We start from the raw sequence: 26321 nt of genomic DNA on the forward strand, positions 1-26321 counted from the left end.
GTAAGTGTGGGTGGCTTTGTGAATCATCCTCTGAGGTGGGAGGGGCCCTTCTGGTAAAACAGCCCTGTGCGCTGAGCGGCGTCACCGCAGCCAAACAGCAGCAATGTCATTTCTGCGCAGGTCAAATTCTTCTGCGAGGAAAAACAACCAAAACAAACCGAAGCAGAACGAGCAGCATTAGCCTTCGTGCCGCCTCCGCCCCCGTGTCGTTTTATTTTGGTGTTTTTTCAGCGTCACATCCCGCTGGCCGAGGAATGTGGACAGGAGCGCTTTAAAAATAGCATCCCTGCTCTGACAGCGCTGCCCCGGAGGCTCCGCACTGTGCGAACATGGCTGCAGACCTCGGCGAGCTGCTGGTCCCGTACATGCCCACCATCAGGGTCCCCAGAACAGGAGACCGGGTTTTCAAGAGCGAGTGTGCCTTTTCTTTCGAGTCACCCGTAAGTCTCCTTTTTATGGTCATTTGGGTTGTTTTGGGGGCTGACAGTCTGCTCTCGTGTGTGCGTGTGCATGTGTGCGTGTGCGTTGGCCAATGTGCAATGAATAAATGGTGTTTACATGCCCGGAGAGACGGATGGAGGGTTCCGCTCCAGCCAAGCCAATTAACCCATTAAACCGAAAATACTAACACACCTGTCTGAGCTTTGAGCCGACGTCAAAGGTTTTGCAGCACAGGTGTGTTTACCGCCACCTCTCAGTGTGTTTCAGGGCACCTGGCTGAGCGTTTGGCATGAGACAGTTTTTCACATTGTTTTGTGGTTTCTTTATCTGCGCGTTGGTGTTTAGCCTTTATTAACCATCAGCCATCAATTTGTGTGCAGGCGCAAAGTCCTGCTGTGCTCAGTGTATAATGGCTTATTAAAAATTCATGCAGTATATGGTTGTACTGTAATACTCATACTCATATTCAGTGTTGTGGCCTTGTTTGTTCGGTTATTGGTCCATTGCAGGGTTTGAGTTCTCATCGTCCATTTTGACCCTTTTGAAATGTTTTGTGGTGCTTTGTTTTTTTCTGTGCTGTCAAAACATTTAACACTTTAACTCGTGTTTGTTCTTTTATGTCTGAATTTACAGATTTGATGCAGATCTTCGCTTTTCCTGTTCCTCAATATTTGTGACGGGCATTAACACGTTGTTAGATTGAAAACCTACTTTCTCTGTTGAAGCCGTTTATAAAGGTGACTCAGCTGTCTGGAGTTCATCATGTTGGCCTGAGGACTGGTGTATTTTTATCCTTGCACTCTTCAAGCTCATATGTCACTCTGGCCCACTTAAAGGTTTATCAGTGAGGTTTCTAAGGCCTATGCTGACTTCAGATTTAGGTTACTTTTGACAGGGTATTCTTGATGTGTTTGTCTGACGGTCCATGTGTGAAGTGCAGGAAGATTTTTCTGCTAGAAAAAAAGTGTCTTGTCGTTAAACATGAGCTGTTGGTCTCATGATGATGTTTTGAATGTGAAAAAAACAATCAAGTCTTTGCTTCCTGTTTGAAGCTCTTTCAATAACAGTTAATTACTCCCATATGTGGCATGAGTGGGCATCAGGCCGCAGGCACTTGTTTGGCTTAAGTAACGTAAAAGGTAGCTGTGCTTTTTCCTGTAAAAACCTGTAATAAAATAAAAGAACATCTTTTTTCTGTTTGAGGTGCTGGAGCAGGTTTTTGGCTGTTTGGCAAGAGGCAGGAAAGCCTTTTAAAAGCTGCCTCCAGTATCTCTATCACTTGTTAATGTTATGTGTTTAATATCATGACGATGCTGTCACTCTTTGCACTATGAGCTACTTGTGAGTGGATATATATGAGTCACATTAAGCAGTAAAACCAGCTGCTGGTAAATTTATTAAATGAGGCAAAATACAGAGAGATATTAGTTGTAAGATCAGGAATTTCATCATTTTTATTGTTTTCTTTGTTAAATGTGCTGTTCGGTCAGATATTCGTCACTGTGCTCTTCAGCGTTACTGTTTGTTTTGGGTCTGCAGGAGTCTGAGGGAGGCCTGTATGTGTGCATGAACACATTCCTGGGCTTTGGACGAGAACATGTGGAGAGACATTATCGCAAAACAGGGCAGAGTGTTTATATGCACCTAAAGCGACATGTCAAAGAGGTAAGTTGCCCTCTGCTTTTACTGGTTTGTGATTTTGAACTGGGGTTAAAAAGTAGGACTGGACGCAGTAGCAGGTCAAGCATGTTTGTTTATACAGCGATTCTAAATGCACATTTATGAAAAGCTTTAGAATCAATAAAACAACAGCACAGAGAGATGATAAATGTCACTGTAGCATGGGACAGAAACATCTAGTGATATTTAAACTTCTTAAATGTTTAACCTTTCACCACTCAGTTTCAGTGATGATGCACTTTACAAAAACTAAAACTAAAAACCCAACAATTCCCTTATGAGCAGCCCTTGGTGACAGTGGAGAGGAAAAACTCCCTTTAACGGAAGAAAAAACCTCCAGCAGAACCGGGCTCAGTTTGGGCGGTTTTGGTAGGGGAGCTCAGTGCACTGACGGTCCTCGGGCAGTCTAGGCCTATAGCAGCATAACTAAGGGATGGTTCAGGGTTGCCTGAAGCCAGCCCTAACTATACGCTTTGTCAAAGAGGAAGGTTTTGAGTCTAGCCTTAAAAGTACAGAGAGTGTCTGCCTCCTGAACCCAGGCTGGGAGCTTGATAGCTAAAGGCTCTGCCTCCTAAATTCAATTCATATCTTATATTGTTGTGCAAAAAATATCACAGAATGGCCACATGTGATACTGGACATGCAATGAAACAGCAAGCAGGAATGGAAAAGTCTGTAACAGTGTTCTTCAACCGTCTCTTCAGCATTTTTAAGCACCGTATAAACATTTAGGACATGATTTATAACATAGTACCATCTAGCTGTAGCTGTTAGGAGTCCATTAGTGTATTTGTTAGCAACTATAAAGCTACTTAACACTACACTAGGGTGTATTATAAACCAGTGATGAAATATTTGTATATTGTTAAATGCTGAATAATGTGGTTTAGAGTAAAGAAGAAATATCTGATGCAGGTGTATTTCACTACCTTATTTTATTTGAGCTTATATTTCCTCTGAAGTCTGATTCCACAGTTGAAGAAGCTCTTGTGTGGCTGTTTTGCAGCTCATGTCATACTACCAGGAGCTTTAGATAAGAAATGCACATTATTTAAACATGGGCTGCGCTGTTTGCCCTGCATATTATGTAGCTTGATCATTGTCGCTGAATTTGAAAATGAGGAAAACAATTTCTTAGCTTTCACTGGCCTGTTGTGACCTTCAGACTGAGACCTGTCTGTGGCTAACACTTGATATGTTTTGAGCTCTGTTTCTATCCATCTGCACTCCCCATATCTCAGCTCTAACCTTTCACACAGTTCTCCTGGAGCTAAAGATTGGCACCACTTAATTTCCTAATGATTTTCCTATGGAGTTTCCTGGAAAGAACTTGGTCATTTGGTGCTAGTTATGTTGTAAGCAGCAGTTTTCAGTTAGAACAGTTATGTTGTTTAATTAAAATTAATTCTAGTGAAACCAGTTTTAAATCTATAACAAACTGGTCAGCTGAATTAAAACTCCATATCAGTTTGCAGGCAGGGTTACAATTCAGCGTAACCTGTTCACAGAAAACCTGACAAAGCAGCAAAGAGGCTCTTCACTTCCTGTACGTTTATTCCAGGTGCATGAATGAAAAATGAGCATTTTAGTAAATCTGTATTTCCATTGATAAACAGTTTCTAAATGATTGTTTATCTTGGTTTAAATGGAGCATTTTTTTCAAGCTATTTACCATTTGACATAACGCTTTCAGAGGAAACAGAATAATAACAGAAAAATACTGAAATTACACACCAATAAAATAAAATGTAATGATTTAACTCAAGTTACTGCTGAAGTTCCCCATTACCAAAACCTTACAACTAACTTTAAATAGTTTATATTAGTACATAGGGTGGACAAAAGAGAGTGTTAATTTTTTTAATTAGAGCACACATGGATCCAAACAAACCTCTGGTCTCTTTAAAGTTGATGGAAAACAACAAAGGGTTTAGCTGCTGCCATGTTTTCTCACTGGCTCTAATTGCTCCCAGATAAGCTTTGCTTTGTAAAGAGCTGCTATTTCCATGCCTGGATCTGGCCAGAAACAGCTGCTCACATTCTGCAGGCTCCTGAGTCTGCTGTTTTTTCCCATGAGTCCACTTGGTTTAGAGTGTGTCAGCATTCTCTGTCTTTCTGTCTGTCTGCCTACCGCGTCTTCCTCAGTCGACAGAAACTGACTGGACTAAAGGAAACCAGCCTGTGGCACTGGGTTCTCTACACTCAGTGATCTAGCAGGTCCATGTCTTGCATGAATTCACTGACAAAGTGTTTTTGTTTGTTATTTTGATCCATGTATCAATGATAAAAACGGTTATCTGAGTCTGTTAAAGATCAGTTATTTCATGCTGGGTTTGATAACCAGTAACCTACATCATGGAGACCATGTAGTGGAGCTAAAGGAGAAATATGGGCAGAGACAGATGATGACACACTATCCAGGTCAAATCCGGTCCAAGTCGACCAATCAAGCTGGGCAGCATAAGCATTTCAATTTATCATTGTTTAATTTTGAGCCTGACAGGGCGCGGGTTTCCCCTGCCTTGTAACCGGACCTGGCAACTGGAACATCGAGCATCTATTTCTAACAAAATGACAACCATCTGCATTATCCTGTAGGAGCCAAACATAAAAGCTTTTTTCAGTATTGGATAAAGAAATGTCAGAAGATGGTTTTAATGTAATGAGGGTTCTTGGATCTAATTGAATCCCGCTTCCTTCCTGTTTCCCACAGAGGCCCACAGGAGCTGCAGGAGGCGCCATCCCCAGACGAAGAAATGGAAAAGTGTTTCTAGGTAATTTAGTTTTGCACCATCAGTTAAAGGGATTGGTGGAGAAGTATTTAGATCTTCTACTTAAGTAAAAGTATCACTGCTTCAAGAAAAGCCCTGCACTCAAAATCATACTTTTATCAGTAAACTCTAGTTACAGCGTTAAAAGTAAATCTACAGATTGTTCAGAGAAAAGGGTGATCTGACTTCTTAATAAATAGCACATTGCTAGATAATACAGCTGCTTCAATGCAGAAGCAGCATTTTGTAATGCCGGTTAGATAGTAGTTCCTAACCTAGGGTTCAGGCTCCTCCAAAGGGTCACAAAATATATCTGAAGGGTCATGAGATAATTAATTGGGCAGGAAGAAAAGGTTCTGCTCATCAACACTTTGTAGACGTCATAAAAATGACGTGAAGCTGCTACTAATACTTATACTCTTATTAATACTAATACTTGTTCTGCAAGAGGTTACGGCCATAAAGACTGGGAACCGCTGGTTTAACTTTCAACAGTGGATTGTTTTCTGCTGTTATATTAGTTTTTAGAGTAAAATCATGTGTTGAAACGAAAGAAGTAACTGTATCAGTGTGTTAAATATAGTGAAACGTGGAGTGGTAGACATTTACCTTTTAGACGTATAAAGTAGCATAAAATAGAAAAAACAGTGCATGTTCCACCAAAGATTAGACACCAGACTAAAACCCTTGTTGGCAAATACCTGCTTTAGTCAAAGGTTCTCTCATCATATGTGAAAACAAATTCAGCTTTTTGATTGTTTTTACAATGAGCGTCAAATGTGATTTGTGTGGTCACAACCAGCTCCGTCAAGCTGGTGTTGATATTTGTTCCACTGTGGTGACCCGCCAGCTGCTCCTGCAGCCGGCCTCTACCCAAAGCGTCATATATTTCCCATGATGTGGCCTCTTCTTCCTCCTCCTCATGAGCGCTATATATAGCCCATTTATTTGTATATTTGGTTGGTAACTAAATCAAAGACCGGCCTACTCCCCTCCTCCTGCGCCTTATTGGGGTGAGGATAGGACGGTTGGTTTTCCAGTGGGGCCGCCTCCTGTCAGCTGCCACCACCTGTCACCCTCTCATGTAGGCTGGCACACTTCGGCTGCAGCTATGACGCTGCTCGGAGAGGACCAGGTGTCTCTCCCCTCGCCCTCCCTCGCTCACTGCTGGAGGAATTTCTTCCATTCTGCCTCTTTGTAATTGACTTTTTTCTTTTGGCTCAGGATTTAGCCATTGCCCAGACTGTTGAACGTTAGGTCAATGTCTGTCTTTAATAGAGGTTTGTGAGACTTTTCTTAAGCTGTTCTTTTCTACAGTTCCGTCATTCATTTTGGATCCTTGACGTGACAGCGGGCATGTAGGTATGTGTCCGCCCGGCGTCATCCCCATACCAGTCCGGTGATCTAATCGATCCCCTGCGAGCTGCTAACATCAGATGTTACCATGAAAGCAGTGGCCACAATAACAATGTCATGGATAAACAACGAGTCATTACACGACTTTACGCCGGAGCAGAGAGCAGGCAGCTGTATATGGAGAGTGAATTGGGAGAAGACGCTCATCTCTAGATGTCTCCCAAGAAGTTTATTCTGGCTCAAGTGACACAATATCATCTAATATCATTTTCCTCAGCTGCTGAAATGACAATCAATAGGTCAATCCACAGAAAACTACTTACAAAAAACTTTCAGTAATAATTTCAGCCCTAATTTTGATAATGTGATCATTAATAAAGGAGAGCGCCATAGCTGCACAGACAAACGTATACAACAATAACTCAGAAGTAACTCCTTAGAAATGTCTATGCTGTGATAAGAGTGTGCTAAGTTCCTAAAGATAGCTGTACATAAATTTGTAGTAACTGCAACCTTAGACTACTATAGTACTGACTGAAGGAACAAATTAACAAAGAGCAGAGCCCAAGAGCACAAAAAAACTGAACATAACACAGAACAAAGAACCCAACCATGGAATAATAATAATAATAAGGTAACATCGGTCAGCAGTGTTTTTAGCAGCGATCACTGTCTAACTGCTGACTGAATGTTTGCTTCCTCCCTTGAAGATTTAGAGCTAAACCGTGATTTTAACGGAGAGGACTATGAATACGAAGACGAGGCCAAGCTTGTCATTTTTCCAGACCACTTCGAGATCCCGTTACCAAATATTGAGGAGTTGCCTGCTCTGGTCAGTGAGTTGGTGCTGTCCGGGCTCTGTGTGTGTTTCCGTGCATGTCGAAGGGGGAAGGTGCACTCAGTGGTTCCCTTTACACTTAACAGACAGGTTTGTTGCTCTGTCTTAAAGAGCCACCACTGCTCAGGTGTGTTTAGGTTGATTTGAGAGTGTAGAACTGTTTTACGCTCAACAGTGAGAATCTGAGTTATCACACCTAAACGTTTTTATTTGGTAGTTTTAGGAAGAAAAACACAGATCTGGGGAACGACTAGGTGCACGTCGGTGCCTTTATCACTTTTATGTCTGTATGTCAGTGCATCAATAAGTACAGAGAAAATAATTCACTCCTGTTTTCTATTTATTTATTTTTTGTTTAGAGCTTCGTTTTGATATGGCCATGGTTTTTATTTTTTGTTTGTAATATGCATGTTTAATTTAACATAATAGATATAGAAATTGTAGCAATGCATACATTTTATACATAATTAAGGAACAGTTTATTTTTAAGTGCTGTGCATGATTTATCTTATGCTGCTGTCCTCTCCTCCTGTGCTGGGGAAGCTTTATATTTTCTTGCATAAATCTTGCATGGCTATGTTTGTACTTTTTGTGGATGATTAAAATAGGATAGTGTTTAGTGATAGTAAAACATTTTTATTCTTTAAACAATGACGATGTATCTGCCCACCTACCCAGGTGACCATCGCCTGTGACGCCGTGCTCAATGCACCATCAGCTTACAAGAAGCAGGAGCCCGAATCGTGGGAAGAGGAGATCCAGGTGTCCAGACATGCCAGGAGCCTCAGACAGCTGGACAACGGGGTCAGAATCCCACCAAGGTAGGGCAGACACCGCAGACACCGCAGACACCGCAGACACCGCAGACACCGCAGACACCGCAGACACCGCAGACACCGCAGACACCGCAGACACCGCAGACACCGCAGACACCGCAGACACCAAAGTGTGACACAACATCATACGTACGATGTGGCCTTAACATTTGTGTGATACTTGTCAGGGAGTATAAATGTTTGTTTCTAACTAGATAAGTACAGACACCCCGACTCTGCTTCCATCCCTGTGGCTAAGTCTGGTAAAACATGGATATCTTGACCTGTTCCTCCTTAAATGTTTTTTCTAATGCTTGAGACTTTAAGTGCCACTGATTTGAGATTGATCCTGCCTGACCCTGCACATCAGGCCCCACCACTAAATACACATGTGGACACTGAAACTCTAGCGAGGAACAGAATAAAGGGAGATTGTGATCAGTCCACGCGTCTTTTTTAAAAACACCACAACAGAACACGTGTCTCTGTTTCTCTGTTGTCAGTGGCTGGAAGTGCCAGAAGTGTGAGATGAGAGAAAACCTGTGGCTGAACCTGACGGACGGAGCAGTGCTCTGTGGGAAGTGGTTCTTTGATGGGAGCGGAGGCAACGGCCACGCTCTGGAGCACTACAGAGAGACCAACTACCCCCTGGCCGTCAAACTGGACAACATCACCCCAGATGGAGCAGGTCTGAGACACATAACTTATTATCTAAAGTGCTGATTAAAAACCAGAATCTGATTTATTACCTAGTGTTAATGATCCATGTCCTGTAGCTCGGTGGAAACAGAAGTTTGTCAAAATGTATTTAAACCCAGAAAAAGTCTTAATTTGCCATGATTTCTTTTATTTACTCAGTTCTTAATGTTGGATGATGTTCAAATACATGGTTTCTATTATATCATACTGGTGCATCTGATAAACCAGTATCAGTAAGTGTAAACAGAGTACCTTTGGACGTGTTCGGGTAGAAATATACAGTGTTTGTTTTATTTATTTGGCTGTAAACAGCACAGTAAGGGGAACATGATGACCAGGATTTGTAATTAGAAAATCAAGTATTTTCTTTAAAAATCAGACCTTATCATAATGACTGGCTCGTCATTTGCTTTCAGATGTGTATTCGTTTGAAGAGGAAGAAGCTGTGTTGGACCCCCACATATCAGAACACTTGGCACATTTTGGAATAGACATGCTACAGATGCAGAAAAATGTAAGTTGTCTTAGTATCACCATTCATTTTATTATTTTAATCCATGTGTGCCCAACTAAAACTGAGGGCCGCCTCCTGAGCAGAGTCACCCAGCTGTTCTCTCTCTCCCCCTCCAGACAGAGAACGGACACCACACAGACAATAACGCCCGGCCACGGGTCAGCGAATGGGAGGTGATCCAGGAATCAGGTATGAAGCTGAAGGCGGTGTACGGCTCTGGTTTCACAGGCATCAAAAACCTGGGCAACAGCTGCTACCTCAGCACAGTCATGCAGGTGCTCTTCAGCATCCCAGACTTCCAGAGGATGTGAGTACTGTACAACCATATTGTTTCTAAGTAGGTGTATTGTTTTTGAATACAATGATTGTGAAACTGTAGTATATCAACTCTTTTTGCACAATATAAAATTTCATTTGCAAGTATAATATTATATGTGATATATATTTTTATCATAACACCAAAATAAAACCTTTAAGAAGAAATACCATATTTGTATATGCTATAGTGAGGACTGTGATTTTGACTGTAACAGTAGGAGGTGAACCAAAGAAATAACTATTGGTAAACTCTGGTAATTTAATAATTTCTATAAATAAATTTAAACACTAAAATCATAGGCAAATATTTCAACACAATATTATTTTCATAAAAAAAACATGTCACATGGAATCAGCCGCTAAAACCATCAGCAGACGGTGTTATCGTCCTCGCAGCAGCACCTCGTGTGGTTTCCCATTGGAGGTGAGCATGTGACAGGTATTTTAATCTTTAGGTATGTGGGAAATCTTCAGAGGATATTTGACTACTCACCCCTCGACCCCACCCAGGACTTCGCCACACAAATGTAAGTGACTGGAGTCTTACATAATGTGCTGCTAAACATACAAATGAAGGTGTCTGTGACTGTGTGACTGTGGTTATTACTAATTAGCTGTAGCTGTTTGAAATAACTACATAATCACATTACTATTTCATAATAATACAAGCTCTTGTCTATGAATCATAGTCAAGTAAAAAAGTCAGATATATATATTGTTGGGTAAAGCCTGTTTTCTCACATGTTCTGGTAGATACTTGTTGTATCAGTGTATTGAGAGAAGCCAGGCTGTGGCCCTGATGAGCAGCTTCATACGCTGAGGCACAGCCCAGATAAACACATTTATCTGCGGCGTTGCAGAGATAAACACGTCTAAAGCCATCGCTGGTCATATTTGTGCCTGTCAGAAACAAATCAGGTCACTCAGGAAGAAAATCTATTTCGAAATGTATTTATTGCCTCAGCTGTATTGAAGAGACCTCATCTCCTGTCTTTGAAGTTACTGTGTGAATAAATCTTTCTGCTTTTTAGGCAGGATGACTGTAATTATTACCTTGTACCCAGGGATCTATTAATAGCAAGATGTCGGAGGAGACACAGAAAAATCTTTCCAGACAAACATGAAAAGGACTAAACCAATTGTACTACACTCTTAAACGAGCTCTGTGGCTGTAATTGTGCAAATTAATGCAGAGTTGTTTGACAGAGCAAACTGATCAGAACTGTGTATAATTGTAATAATTGAAAACTATGAAACTATTGAAAATTATTGCTTTAAATGCCCCTTCAGTTAATATGTGCTGTAGTATTTCCTGTCATTCACTAAATTCTGGACCATGATTAGTGTTACCTGTGAAAGTGCCTAATGGACATCTGAGCTATTCAGAAACAATTAAAGACTTCAGCAGAGGACAGAATATAAATGTGATATATTTCTGATAGTTGTAATTGTCCATTTTTTAAAGTAGACCTGAACAAAAACTGGTGCTATTGACTGTGGTGCTGAACTTAAGCCAGATGTTTGAGACTGTAAATCCAGCGGTTAACAAGTTACCTGCTTTGTGAAACAGGTCCAGAAACGTTTGCTGTGATGAGAAGATGCCAGGGTGTCATCCACGAAATAACCCTAACAACACCAGAACAAAACTAAAAGACTGACTGTCTGTTGGGATGTTTATGCCTTTGCTTTTTGTCTGATAGGGCTAAACTGGGACATGGACTGCTCTCAGGCCAGTACTCCAAACCACCCATGAAATCTGAGCTCATTGAACAGGTGATGAAAGAAGAATACAAGGTATTAAACCTGGTATGTGCAGCTCCCAAAGTGGGTCCATACTGACAGGAGCATGTTGATGACTGGTGGCAAAATGAGAGTGTTGTCAAGCTCGTCAGTTTCAACAACTTGACGCAGTTATTCAGTTTTTACTGTACTCGAGGCATGATCTTTGCCTTTAGTCTGAAAATAGCTGCTTGCTGCGTACCCACATGTGCTCTAGTATTTTGCATTTAATTCACCGCATCATTGCTTAATTTCATCTTCAAGCTGTGCTTTTGTTGTTCTTCCTGTGGTTCCTCAAGTTCTTCTGCAGTTCAGCTGATTTGTTTGGTTATTTCTTTTGGTGCTTTGCTTTATTAAATGCACATGATAGGAAATGGCATTTTTAACCACATACTGTAATAGACATGGGCATAATGGGATCCAGTGCTTCCTTTAACAGCCACAGCAATTGAGCTGTGACCCTGCACTTCCTCCTCATGTGGCCTCGGAGTCAGGATTGGACACGTATTGACAGCTGGGAAGGAAAATGGGCGAGGCGCTTGTGTTGGCATGTTGTGCTCAAATTTGTACTGAGGAAATTATTTTCCTCTACTAGAATTATTATGGGATGCCTGTTGTCTTGATGTAGATCAGTCTGTCTGATTAGTCAAGTAGCTTTTTGTTTGTCATGTCAGCCATGACTGTAAACACAGTGAAGCTACATATTCACAATATGCAATACACCGATTAAACACCAAAAGATTATGGCCATCCTGTCATGTAAAGACCCATTGGTACGGTTAATTATACTGGGCGGCATCAGGGGCAGCTTGAAGCCATTAATTACCTCAATGCCCATTAAATTGCAACTCACAGCTGCTCAGTGAACGAGACAGAACTGAACATGGTGGTCCTACACTTCAGTCATGTACTGGTGTCGCAGGATGATATAGATTTCTTTATAATCAATTGATTATCTACCATATGTCACATATATAAAACACATGGAGTTGGTGTGGATCTATCTTTTATCAGAAACTGTCTCATCAACGAAACACAGTAATACATGCACACTATATTCAGGTACGCGTTAAGTTTTCATTTTCACCTAAAAATATTATGCCATATAATGTATTTGAACATTTCTCTAAGTAGAAGAGCGAGGTGACAAGCAAACTGCAGACTGCACTTTGACTTGACTCTATCTTACCAGCGCACACACACACCTTCCTGTTTCCTGTCACTGAGAAATCGATGTTGCTGTGTCAGAATCCGAGCAGTTAGGTTGGGTTTATCGCAGCCTCGGATGATGGGATCTGATTTGGCTCTCCTAGCTGCATTTAAACATTTAAATGGCTTAACCGTTTAGAAAGGCAAAGAAAAGGTGAGAACCTTATTTTTGATTGCTAGTACAGGCAACATCTAGTTTTGTTAAGGTTAGCGACAGTTATTATTCATATTAATTAAGAAAAGGCACAGAATAAGGATTTTTCATGCTTGATTTTATTCAAATTCTCCTGTGCAGACGCTGGTACTGGCAAAGCCACCCATAGCTGTCACTGTGTGTATTCTAATATTCACATATGGTCTGCTGTCCTGTCATGCTTCTCTCTGAGACAAGTGAGTGTTCATGCACGTTCAGTGACGCCCAAATGTTTTCATTCCAGCACCAGCAGAAGGGCGTCTCTCCCCGGATGTTGAAGTCCCTGGTGAGCAGAGGACATCCAGAGTTTTCCTCGAACAGACAACAAGACGCCCATGAGTTCCTCCTGCACGTCGTTAACCTGGTAGAGGTGAGTGAAGCTAAATAAGATCGTCCATTCAAATGCAAACGGTTTTACTGTCTAAACGTTTTTAATTGGACGGCACTGGGAGATGAATGTAGGTAAAGACGTGAACAGAAATAGATGTTGTCATTCGTAAAACCTGCTGGCTCGACAAGCTTTCATTTTCCCCACAGTGACATCTGAAGGTTTTCTTGATCCTTTATACACATGGACAGTTGTTTTGACTAAACACAGCATACTTTCTCCTTGGTTGTTACATACACAGGGTTTTCCGACATGTCTTTCTCAGCCGGGATATATTTAGTTGGGTGCCATCTGTTTCAGAGGGAGCCCAGAAAATGCTCCCTGCTCCGGCTCAGCCACGGGGCCATGACCAGACACTTCCTCCGTCTCATGTCGTAGTGATCAGCAAAACAAACCACAACGATTCTCCCAGGCCTTTTTCCTCCACCACAGTTTAGAGGGCCCGTACTTTATTTCAAAACACTCTTAGTGTCCTCCTCTGCTTTACAGCACAGCAGAGCTGTCTGTAAGTTAGATACTGATTTAGTTACTCATAGACTGCAACCGACTACCTACCACCAGCAGCAATGTCAGCCTGCATACTTGGCCTGACTAAAATTATAACTTGATTCTTCTTAGAATAGAAGGGCTGGGCTGCAGAGAGGCCGTCATGCAAACTGGTGTGTTAGGTCGCTGTGCCATCCTTCATCACGGTCTTCAAATAAACACAGTGTAAACTTCAACGACCCTGGTGACAGGGCGCTGAGCTGCTCACCAGGACCGATTAATGTGTCTGCAATACTGCTTTAACGCTGTCTGTTAATTGAGGTGGTTTCTAAATTACAGTTGTATCTACACCGTCAATGACTGTTTCAAGAGAAGTTGTGCCAGGACACTTTTATAGACCACAGCAAAGAATAGCTCACGGAGCTATCGTCCAAAGCTTGGACTGTCCTATTTGCATGCTACCTCTCTCTCTTCCCCAGATGTATACTAGTTTGAATAACTATTTCAAATAAGATTGTTTAGGGTTGATAGATTGACCTTCTTTCCAAACAAATGCTTATGTGTTTGACTTGAAATTGCCAAAAGCCAAATATTCACTGTGTTCGCTTCAAGTACGGTCAAACTGAAATATGTGGCTGATCTCTGAATTTGTTCATATTCTCACCCTCTCCTTCCTAAAATGTTTTGTTTCTGCAGAGGAACAGTGCAGGTTTAGAGAATCCTAGTGACGTCTTCCGCTTCCTGGTGGAGGAGCGAGTTCAGTGCTGCCAGACACGTCGGGTACGATACACTCAGCGCGTGGACTACTGCATCCAGCTGCCAGCCCCCATCGAAGCCGCCACCAATCGAGGTAAAGGAACCCCCACACATGCACATACGCACACGCCGTTCTGCTGCAGTAGGAAGCCACAGCTGCCTCCGGTCCGGGCTACTGGAATGATTATGGGTTCAGGTAGTAGGAGGGGTTCTCTCCAAAAATGAGTATGTCCTGTTCTTACATATTTGATGTGATATATGACAAATGTTATGTACTATTTAAATAAATGTAAATATTAACAAAATATAGATATCACGTTAAATTTGTTAGTTCAATTGCTGTAAACAAATGTGGACTGGTAAAGATGATGGTCTCTGTCTGAGCCAGTGTAGTGGACAGTGCTGTCGACAGCAGTCCTGAATGCCACACGCTCCCCTTCAGTTATTTTTTGTATCAAACTGACACTTGTACCAATCTTGATTTGGAAAACACTGAATATTATGGGGGACTCTGACTGGTATAATTTATTTTATATGGTATTGTCTTTGTTTTGATGCTGCCAGAGGAGCTGCTGGCATACGAGGCCAAGAGGAAGGATGCTGAGGAGAACATGAGGGCTCCTCCTGAACCAGTGAGAGCACGGATCCCCTTCACCGCCTGCCTGCAGGCCTTCACAGAACCTGAGAACGTCCCAGACTTCTGGAGCTCCGCGCTGCAGGCCAAGTCAGCTGGAGTCAAGTAAGTGTAGCCCACCTGTTCTTAGTCCTGCAATGACTGCTCTACATTTTCATTAGTTCACGTCTTTAAATTAAAACCATGTCTATCTATAAAACTTGTATTACACTCTTTTGAATCCTGTTTTTGAACATTTTTGTAATTTTCCTCTGCAGAACCTCCCGTTTTGCCTCCTTCCCAGAATATCTGATTGTGCAGATCAAGAAATTCACATTTGGGGTTGACTGGGTGCCAAAGAAACTAGGTAACTGTTAAATCTCAGTGAATGGGCTTTAAAATATATTTCACTGTGCTCCATCAGTGTGGTAACGCAGTTACCTGTAGTACAGCAAATTCCCAGCAGATGGCAGCATTGTGTTGTGCTATACAAGCCACATAGTATACGGACATGCTGCAAAAGTTAATTTTGTTCAAGTCATTAATGGCCTCACCTGCACTTTTTGGACACACAGTCATAGACTTCTCATCCTGGAGTTTGAAATGTAATTAAACACAGAAATTTAATGATTAAAAGTGTAAGTGTTATTAAAAGTGTATATCGCTGCAACTTAAATATCCCAAATTCTCTGTGACACCGGGGCCTTGCCGTGTGCCATTTTCACTATTCACATATGGCCGCGTAATGAGTACACTGATATTATATTTAGTGATATGTCTGTGGGGTTTTACATTATCTGCACTCACAGTTGTGTTTTGTGGGTGGAGTGTCACAGTCACGACCAGCTAACAAAAGCCTGAGAAATAAAACGAGACGTTAAACTCCACTTAACAACATCTTTAGTGTAATTACGGTGCTAGAACGTGACTCACTTTTTCTCACCCGTCAATATTAAAGTGGAAAAGATGTTAGAAATTAAGAGCATGCTGTCATCCAGACTTTGATGTCCGTGTACATTCCTGTATAGACTTGGCCATAGATGTTCCAGACTTTCTGGATCTGAACCGGCTGCGGGCCACAGGGTTACAGGCGGGTGAAGAGGAGCTGCCTGACCTCATGCCTCCTATCGTGCTACCTGAAGACACCAGAGGTATAAACAGGACATTTGATAAGTGATGGAGATGCTACCTGTATGAATGACAGCACACTTTTTAACAAAGCATAGCACTGTTCTTACAAACAGGACCAGGTTAAGGCACCTATTTTATTCATTTGTATCTTATATCACCACATAGACATGTTGGTGCCAGCATTTGGATCTGATTCCTATAAATTGTTATTTTAGTTTTCGCACCCAAAATTTACTGAGAACGATCCCACTGGGCTTCCATGAATCACCTACCGTGGCCCACGGGGTTATTTGAGTCCAGGTGTGGAAGGGAAGAAATGCAAAATAGCACTGAACCGTTTGGGGCATTTTTGGCCCTTCTATTTCAATTGTACAGGCCTGTTATTAATTTTAAAGGGCATTGCTTTCCCAGAGCACCTGTGCTTTTGTCTTTTAGATTACGCAGATAGCTGAACATATTTTCACTTTATTTATATACATGAAACTTATATATATATTATCCAATAAACCACTAAGTTAGTGATGCTTTCAGAAGTAACCACATTGTGTGTTAATGCTAATATACTTTTCATATTGTGTAGGGTATTTTTTTGACAGAGTCAAATGATCCATGAAATTGTCTCTAATATGATATTCTGCTCAAAGCCACCCAAGTTTGCTCTTAAGGGCAAATCAAATGGGATCTCATGGGAAAAGCATGCTCCGTCAGTTCCTTAAAAGTTCTTGTGTTCAGTGTGTCTAAGCCTAATACGTTATAATGATTTCATGAGATACTCTTGTAATGCACTTCCTTGGGCTCTGTCTAGAAACTTGGGCGCATCGGTCGGTTTGCTTAATGGTTTTTCCAGTTCTACATACTTCAGCCTTTTTGTCTACATCTCCTCCTAAAGATGGAGATAACGGCCTCCCTCCTTTTGTTTGTCTCCTTTCTGAGTGTAATTCCTATTATCCTCCTTAGCTACATGCATCTATCGGCGTCCTCCTTAATATTTTAGCAGGTGTGAAGCACAAAGTGTTCAGGCTCTCTCCAGCAGGAGCAGAGTAAAGACACAGCAACATCTGCAAACAGCCTTTGCTGTCCAGTTGTTTTTGGAGCTTTACAGAATCATTTAAGTGGCTGCTTCTTAGGGCAGAAAACTACAGACTGAACATGTTTGTGTGAGTGCGCCTTAATATTTCACCACTGAACTGTATGAACTGTACCTGCTACCTCAGTCCTCCAAACCAATTAAACTGGATTAGCTTCTTCGAATAGTGCAGCTTCCTCTTACGACTCCTCAGAGCCAGTGTCCTTTCTGTCAGCTGAAACTGCCTTACTTAGGCAATGTTTCAGATCTGCCATAGACAGCAACAAGCAGTGTGGGGCCTCGATGAAATCTGTGTAATCTGTGTTTCTCATATGTGGTAAATCTGAGCTGGATGAGTAATTTGAATCTCTGCTTTGCACTTGACTTCCCTCAGCATTTCTGGTTCTAAAGACAGGAAAGTGTAAACATGTTCTAGTGTGTAAATGAACTGAACTATGAAATGAAAAGAGGTCAGGAAATGACATATTGTTATTTCACATTTATATGGGGGGTTTTGTCTGTTGCAGATTAACCCTGCTCTACTATCCTCAAGCTTGCGTCAGCAGCGATGAATCATCAGTCACCTTTCTGTCTCCAAAAGGCTTCAGTGCTTCTCATTGATTACACAGCACAGATGTGTTTACCCACATGATGCTTGAACCCTATTATTTTTCATTGTGTGTGTGTGTGTGTGTGTGTGTGTGTGTGTGTGTGTGTGTGTGCGTGTGCGCGTGTGCGCGCGTGTGTGTGTGTTTCATCCGTTCAGTCAGCTCTTCCAGGCCGTTTAAAAAATGCACATTCACTAATCAGATTATCTCCTTGAAGATTGAAATGGAAAAACTTAGTCATGTTGGGTTTTAATTATCCACAACACACTGATGTCTCATTCACAGTTCTGACAGAACCTGACAACAGACTAAAAATGGTCTTTGTAGTCACAGTGTGGTCCACACACAGTAAATGATTGAGGGATTGAGCAGGACGTACTGAAGTTGTGATTGCAGGGTTTGGGAACAGCAGGAGTCCATCAGTCTCCTCACTATGGGTGGTGAAATGCTTCAGAGAACAATTTGAGTTGAGCCCATCTTGCAGCTAACTCAGCTGTGTCTGCATAAAGAAATCTGATTAATTGGGATGTCCAGGTAGCTCAATGGTGAAGGTGTGTGCCATAAAACCTCAACATCTCTGGTTTGATTCCAGGTGGAGACCTGCTGTGGCCTGTCATATTCCTTTTTCTCCATTTCCCCCCGTGCTTCTGTATTATATCATACTGTCAAGGTGAAAATCCAAAAAAACCTAAAAACTCTGTATTACTCATGGCTAAATTAGCAGTTGAGCCAAGTCTTTAGGGACCACAGAATGTCCAGGTTTGTACATATCAACAAAAGCAAATGCATGAAACCTTCTCTGTGACAGTGTGAGATGTCTGCAGTGACCTTAAACTGTTTTCTTTGTTTTTATTTTTCAGATAACTCCATGAGCTCTATAGACTGTGAGTACTTTCCCTTCTCACTTACTTTTTACTGTGTGTGAATATGTAATTAAAGCCATGCAAAATGTATTTAGGGCATTGGGCAGTAGTGATGAATGCTACAGAGCCAAACATCTGACTGTGCACATCTAAGCAGGCGCTGCAGCTGCTCTCTACTTCCGAGCAAACTTTTCTGTTTGGCTCTGGCTGTTTCAGCCCAACTCATTTCTCTCACTGATAAAGCATCTCTCAATAAAGAAACTTCCCCAGGGCTGGTTCTCCTCTGCTCTCACTGTTTGATGAGGCCCAAGAAGAGAGCTGTTTGGTTGTTTAACCTGGACTGTTACCAGCAGAACTAAAAGAGCACCTGTATGTTTTAGTTAATGTCACTCTGTTGTGTACCCAGCCCCGGAAATAGACGAGGCAGCAGTTATGCAGCTGGCAGAGATGGGCTTTCCACTGGAGGCTTGCAGGAAGGCGGTTTACTACACAGGCAACATGGGCCCCGAGATGGCCTTCAACTGGATCATAGCCCACATGGAAGAGCCTGGTAAGCGGATGCCACCGACAAAGCGTTGAGGCACTTGGTGGATGTTTGATCAGCAGAGAGAGTGGCCACATGCAAGCGCACAATGGAGCAGCCTAGTTATAGCTGTGCTGTAATTAGAAAGACAAACAGGTCACTGTGATAAATCTAAAATATTGGCGTCAGAGGAACTAGTTGGATCGGATGTCCAACTATCAGAGACTCTTTTGGGTCAGTTTATAGAACTGCAACCTCATAGATATGGTACATCCTTGCGTTCAAAGTAGGACGCCCAATAGGAAAGTAATTCATTCTTGAAAGCATGGCAAAATTAATGGCAAGGGTCTAATGAACTCAGAAAGAGTCATGAAAAAATGCTGAATGAGCAATGAGTGTTTAGTGGGTGTTAATAGGTAACTGTAACCCAGAGAAACAGAAAATACTACTAGTCCCAAATAATCAGAGCAGCAGCTGCACTGGAAGAGCCACAGTTCTGCAGTCGTTTCGGTGCGCTACACGTTTCAGGAGGTGACTATGAGCTGGTAAGGTCATTAATCAGCCTGTTGCAGACACTTGCAGAATGGCCCTTTGAACAAGCTGGAAAAAGCCACAACAGTATACCGCCCTTTATTCAAGGATGCTGACAGAATAAATTACACACAGGCAAGGCAAACTTATTTGTATGGGACCTTTCAAACACAAAGGTAATTTAAAGTGAGAGACACATCTTCTTCCATCACACAGAGAAAACAGTGCTGTTTCTGCACGTGACATCCCTCTGCAGGTGTTTTAACGGTGTGCTTTCATCTGCAAGATCGTCACCAGAAACTTTGTCAGAGCTGACTTTGTCTCTCGTAGAGCCTCTCAGCAGTGGAGACGCTCCCCCGAGGTGTTCGCTCGTGTCACTTTTATTTCCCTGGTTGGCTGTAAAGGGCCTCTACAGTGGAGGGAAATTAGAGCAGCCCCTTGCCTATTAGTTTTTAAATGGGTCTAATGCATCTGCATCATGGGCCACAATCAGGCTCAGTAAAATCAGTGAAACAGTTTGTCCCTGTCTGCTGCCAAAGGTTGCTTCATTTTCTGCATCCCAAACATTTGTCTGGTAGAATTACTTTCTAAATAGTCACTTGAGCTCTTTTCTGTACAACCTAACCTGTCACATAAGTAGTAGTACCACATGACATTTCTGTTCAAAGCCAACCTCAGGGTGATGCATTAATAAATTTAAATTTCATATAAGGTGTTTTAATGTGTTATGAGCCTCATAGAACAGAGGGCCTATAAACTTAATAAATGCCTTTTATTAAGGACTTAATGTCGACACAGATGGAAATGTGCAAACATACTGTTCAGTTGTCTTTTATTTTTCTGCCTATAAGACGGCTTTCTTCCTGTGGCATAAAAACATCTGTATAATAGGCAGTGGAAAGGACACAAACAAGGAGGCTGAGATAGAGACGGTAGCGGGAGATAAGTGCTATGCATTTTTATGGCGAGGACAGTAATGAAAGCTGTGTTTATGGCCAACAATGGAGTAATTACAGTAGGAATGCCCTTGTTCCAGGGTTGAAGGTGACTTCACTTTCATTTGAATCTGTGGAAAGTGCTGAAAGACCTGCAGTTCCTGTTTGACATAGGAATATTTTATTCTAAGTTGTATTTTAGGAAGAGGCTATAAGTGTACAAATAGTTTCTCAGTGTTTAGATGTAGAAGGTTCTTCGACAAACTCTCTTTTTCTCGTGTATTTTTCTGAACCACAGTAACATCAAGAATCTAAGTTTCATCTTTCCAGACCTCCAGTCATAAATGCTGTTGTGAGCTTCTCTAGAAGAAAATAGTTGTTGGTCACTTGTTTAGGAAAATCTTAATTAAATGTATTTGTGGCTGCTGCAGATGACTGGTGAGCCTTGCATATGCTAATCTAGGTATTTGTAGTCAAATGCAGGGATTTATCAAATGTTAACATTTAAGCTATTAGATGTTGTCACATCAGCTTTTACTTCTGTTACACACTGAAGAGTTTCTACCCTAAAATCTTCTGAAGATGCTCAGTCCACAGCAAAAGAGACAATATGTCTAAGTTCTGGTGACTTTGACCTCCAAGACAAATGAGCAGCAGCATCTCATTCTGAAGCACATGTTCTTACTGCTCAGACTTTGCAGAGCCTCTCACACTGCCCTCCATGATGGACCTTGGTCCCTCTGCCAGTGACGGTCCCATGGGTGCCACCCCGCTGGCCAACTCACCCCCTGAGGAGAGCGTCGCCATCCTCACTTCAATGGGCTTCCCCCGCAGTCACAGCATTCAGGCACTCAAAGCCACGGTCAGTCTTCTGCCCGCTCTGTTCACGTGCTGTGTCAGCTAATCAATAACCTTTTTCACATTAGCTGGCATCAAGATTTATTTTCCAAGTACTTTCTGACAACTGATTATTCACACGGGTCTTATTCCGCAGTATTCTTGTGTTTATGGTTTATCAACCTCAGTTTATGGGTTTCTACGTTTACTGCTACAAACACCTGCAGCCAAAATTGTTTTGAATGAACATAATGGGAAATGGGTAGCGAGCATGTGAGGGACAGTCATCATGTGTGAACCAATAAAAACAGAAGGGATCTGTAGGTGGTACTTATTCCTCATTCAGCTTAGGAAAGAGGCTTGAGCAGCAGAAATCTTGAGGACAAAGAACCACCCACACATTTTGATAAGTGAGAGGGCAAAAGCACCACAGCAATGACCGATCAGCACCACAACTGGGGAAAAACAAATTGAAATAATGAATTTGATTACTCATTTATTCAACAAACAGAAAAATCCACCTCTTCATCAAAAAACAAAGGACACAGCTTGTCTGCTGTTTAAATTTAACATGTCCGACATGTCAGTGATTTAAATAAGTTTACAAATAGTCCCAGCAGCATACAGACCCCTTTCAGGTTTAGCATCATAATCTCTACCAGTAACATGTCGAGCCACTTTGTCATCACGTGTGTGGATAACGCACAGTACAAAAGTATAGTTTTTTTATGTAAATCAAAATAAATGCAGCTACAGCAAAATTATTACCTCTCCTCTTTTGAAATGGCTCCTGATTCTCACGTTTCATGTTTTAATATTTCAACGTGCCCCCTCAGCAAAAATAGCCCAGTGGACTATTAGCCATGAAAAGAGACACCGGGCGTCTTTGTTTATCACCCCTGACTCCATCAAACTCACACTGCTGAGGTGAAAAACATGGACACATATTCCTCACGGGGGGTGGGAGGGTGTGAAGGGGAGAGGGGTCTCATGACCGGTTTATTATTAGCCCGAAATTAGGGGGAACAACTTTTTTTTCTACCTCAGTGACCTGAGGAGCAGGAAGCCAACCAAACCTCCTCCCCATGCGCTTGTTAGACAGATATTCTCCAGGAATCACACGTCTAATTTGGAATCAAAGCAAACATCATCAGGAGAATTTAGCACAGATGGATGTTTGCCACCTCCCTGATAAATGATTGCTCATTTTAACATGTACTATTTTTGTTTCTCACATGCAGAAGAGAGACAGAAAACAAAATGCAATATGAAAATCTCTAATCCTCAGCCGTGATTGTATTGTATGCGTTGTGTTTGCAGACCATAGGTCTTCTATGTGATAACATTTCTTCTTACTAATATTTTTTTAAACATTCGTGTTGTGCATCAGTTTCTGTGCAGCAAAGGTTTTCTCATAATAGGTGAAGTCCTCATATATGTATAACAGAACAAGGTTTTCTGATTTTCTCATTATAAAATATTGAACTACATAAAATTCTGTGGATTTTAAATTGCGAAATGTACTACTGACATGATTTAAAACAAACATCAACACGTAATACTGTGATATTATAGGCGTTTTGGCTCTTAGCATTTATAATGTTTGGGGTGTTTCTATTTCAACATCCATCAGAACAATAACCTCGAACGAGCACTCGACTGGATCTTCAGCCATCCGGAGGAGGAGAGCGACGGCCTGTCAGACATGGCCGACACAGAGCCCAACGATAACACCTTCTCTAACACACCCTCACAGAGCGACTCCACGATGTCGCCAGACATGACAGGGCCACGAGTCAAAGACGGACCGGGACGTGAGTGACTCCGCATGACTGACTTCACTAAGTGCAGCTGTTTTATGTATCTATTCCTGCCCCTCATCTAAATGTACATTTAGCAATCCCCGACTAGTCGACAGGTAGAATTAATCTCAATGTTTCTGCTGGTGAATTTCAATCTTTCTACACTCCAGAAAACTACATTACTCTGTTTTTTTTTTTGTTTTGTTCAGGCTATGAGCTCTTTGCCTTCATCAGCCACATGGGAGCTTCCACAATGTCTGGACATTATGTCTGTCACATCAAAAAGGAGGGAAGGTGAGTTGTACCCTCTTTTACTACATTATATTTATTCGGGTGTTTTACCGGTGGTACAAAGCTGTGAAGTGACTTTGGATGTTTTCTGTTATATCATTTTTATTTGTCACATATTCAGTTGAGTTTTATAACTAAGCTTTTACCACTAGAAGTCTAGAAATAAATTATTCAAAGTCAGTCTGTTTATTTAGACTCAATAGGGGAAAAAATAAATCGACCCATTTCCTCCGTCCTCATAAGTCAGTTTTGAAATGAGTGACAGCGTTTCATCCAGCACAAAAATAGTGTCTTCTTCGTGTGTTGATTTTCCTGCAGGTGGGTTATCTACAATGACCACAAAGTATGTTTGTCAGAGCGGCCTCCAAAAGACTTGGGCTACATCTACTTTTACCATCGACTGTGTAGCAGTTAAAGTTACCACCTCACAACCTTTAAAGGATCGCCGTCTTCCACTCAGAGGACTGGCAGACAACACTAATAACAGCCACAGTGGAAAAATGGAAATAACTTCTCAGACCAGCTGCTCGCCTTACAGTGATGTCATTCAGGATCAGCCAGGAACACTGGTCAGGGAGGGAAAGCAATGTCCTTTTTGTGGTTTTATGTTATGCTTTAAATGTATATTTCAGTGTTTATGTTAAAAAAGACGTTTTCCTGACAGAGGGATCTGTGCAATTTCCACTACTGGAGTGCTCTGTACACAAATTAATGTCACATATCAGATCTCATTTTTTCTCCTCTATGCCTTCAGCTACTGTGCCAGTATTTTCAAAGTAGTACATTTTATAAATGTATTTTGAAATGGCAGTCCTTCACTGCCAGCCCTGAAATGCTCTGACACTGCAACACATGAAAGAAGTGACTGTGCTGCTCATCGCATTTTGCTTTTAATGAGAAACTACCTGCACTGTGGTACCCCGGCTGAGCTGTCAAAATAGCAGCGTCTCCTTCCCTGATCGCACTTTGTTTGACGAGAATTACTTCCTATTTTGCAGTTCATGCAGTACAAGTGGACTTTTTATTCACCAGCAACAAGCAGTTGAATGTGACATCTTAAATTTCTTTTCAGTGCTAGTGAGCCTGTTAATCTTTGAAGTGGCCATTAGTCTATGAGGACACTGCATTAAATTGATCAGTGCACGTGTGAGCTAAATAGAAGTTCCCTATCCTGCAGTCAATTTCTTTTATTATTTTCCCCAACATGCAAAATATCGGCAGGCAAACCAAATGGTGCAGCTGGTCCACTTTGCCTCCTTTATCAGTTTGACAGATTCAGATTTTTATCCAAACCATAAAATGAATGTTTCCCTGGACCTGATGCCACATTTTAAAGGTCAGGTCATTCATTTATGCACCTGAAGGTTTTTCATATCTAAAGCAATATGCACTATAGCCAGGTCTACTCTTCAACCCGCTACATATGAAACAGGATGCACAGTGACTCTTCTCATTTCAAATGTACTCACAGGCTCGGTGCAGTGCTGAATGTACAACTTCATGGTGCTCACTGCAACCACAACATGCAACAGCTTTGCTGTGTAGTTTCTGTAACATCATGCTGGAAAACCTCATGTTTGTCAGACATTCATAAAATTACAGCTTCTGACTGTCGGTGGTCTCCAAATATTTTGTTCGTATCCTCTTTCTCGTTACTTGTGTGCTCCATAAACCTGGAATCTAATTTAGTTTGTTGTAGAGTGCGTTGATGCTTAACTCCAGCTGGTGAAACTGTCTTTCACTCAGCAATGCATTTGTGTGTGCAGATTATAAAGGGGAGTTCTACTAATAATTTAATTTTACTTACTAGTTATTGTGCCCTCTTAAAAGTCAGTATGTCTCATGGAGAGAGAGAAAACAATCCTTTGACAAGAAAAGAGCTGAAAGAAAAAACTGTTTAGTGGAATGTGATTGTCCTTAAAAATGTCTTTCAGCAATCAAGTAAAGTTTTTTTTTAAAAGAGTGTTTCCTTGAAGGGGAATGCCTTTGCAGACAAATGTTCAGATAAGTATGTACAGAATAACTCCATGTTTCTGCAGTGCTTACCTTTAGCAACTCTGTGTCTAGACCTTTGTGAGCAGAGCTTCAGTTTTATTAAACCTCGACCTCTCATCCTAATTAGAGACTACCTGATAAACTGCTGCAGTCTTCGTTGTCTGTGCAGGTCTCTATGCAAGTCTAGTGTTTCTGCCGTTCTTGTACTGAAAAAAATATTTTTTTCCTCAGAAACCAAATGTGTCCTTGTGTCAAACCTGGTGAGTTGGTAAAGCTGTTGTCTGTTTAATGATGCGAGTCATAGCTGTTTTCAGATATTCTGTGCAGTTCATTTGATTCCTCAGCACCTTTTGTTCCCCCCTTTTTCATTGTCATATTTGTATTGTCTTTTTGTTTCAGCTTTCCCTCCAGCTCGGTCTCTTCCATTCTTCTCCTCCACGTTATTAAAATGTAACAGCTCAGTTTGTCACGACAAGGGTTTTTTAACTGACAGCATGTGCACTAGGCGTTGACATTTAGTCATTTGGATCGTACAATTGTACTTTGTGAGTTTTTCTTTTTCATTTAACTAAATGTCAAAAAGGTTCTTCACCCGTTTTTACTCTATTGCCTTTTCGCAAACAAGTTTGTGCCAGTTCTGTAGTTTTCAATATATAGTTTTCCTGAAGGAATTATTTAAAATTGACTTTTGTAAATGTACATGTTTGTTCAAACATGGCATAGGTGTATGTGAATAGAGTGATGACACTACAGCATACCCAATGGCACTGTTTACTTACAATGTTTGGATAATATAATAAATGACATCCTTTGTTGAGACTTGGAGTCCTTAAACTGCAGTTCGGGTGTGACTTTTACTTCTCAAAAATAAAACACAGGAGCA

The 26321-nt window shown here is 41.5% G+C and overlaps 1 protein-coding gene across 2 annotated transcripts; it reads left to right on the forward strand.

Annotated features, from left to right (window-relative positions):
- Window positions 1–122: 122 nt before the first annotated feature.
- usp13 (ubiquitin specific peptidase 13) lies at window positions 123–25899 on the forward strand. Of its 2 annotated transcripts, none has more exons than XM_026304991.2 (21): window positions 123–440; window positions 1981–2106; window positions 4835–4895; window positions 6959–7080; window positions 7765–7907; window positions 8405–8589; window positions 9017–9114; window positions 9231–9421; window positions 9888–9959; window positions 11133–11226; window positions 12858–12983; window positions 14184–14337; window positions 14808–14982; window positions 15135–15223; window positions 15885–16007; window positions 18522–18545; window positions 18931–19074; window positions 21206–21375; window positions 22984–23164; window positions 23362–23446; window positions 23762–25899. In XM_026304991.2, exons 1-21 carry the CDS (start codon window positions 330–332, stop codon window positions 23856–23858), a joined length of 2571 nt encoding a protein of 856 aa, XP_026160776.1. In that variant the 5' UTR covers window positions 123–329; the 3' UTR covers window positions 23859–25899. The 2 variants fall into 2 exon arrangements, with proteins under 2 accessions (XP_026160776.1, XP_026160775.1); XM_026304990.1 differs by having other exon boundaries at window positions 330–440; window positions 11133–11238.
- Window positions 25900–26321: the final 422 nt, after the last annotated feature.

Source organism: Mastacembelus armatus, chromosome 4 (assembly GCF_900324485.2).
Source record: "Mastacembelus armatus chromosome 4, fMasArm1.2, whole genome shotgun sequence".
NCBI lineage: Eukaryota > Metazoa > Chordata > Actinopteri > Synbranchiformes > Mastacembelidae > Mastacembelus > Mastacembelus armatus.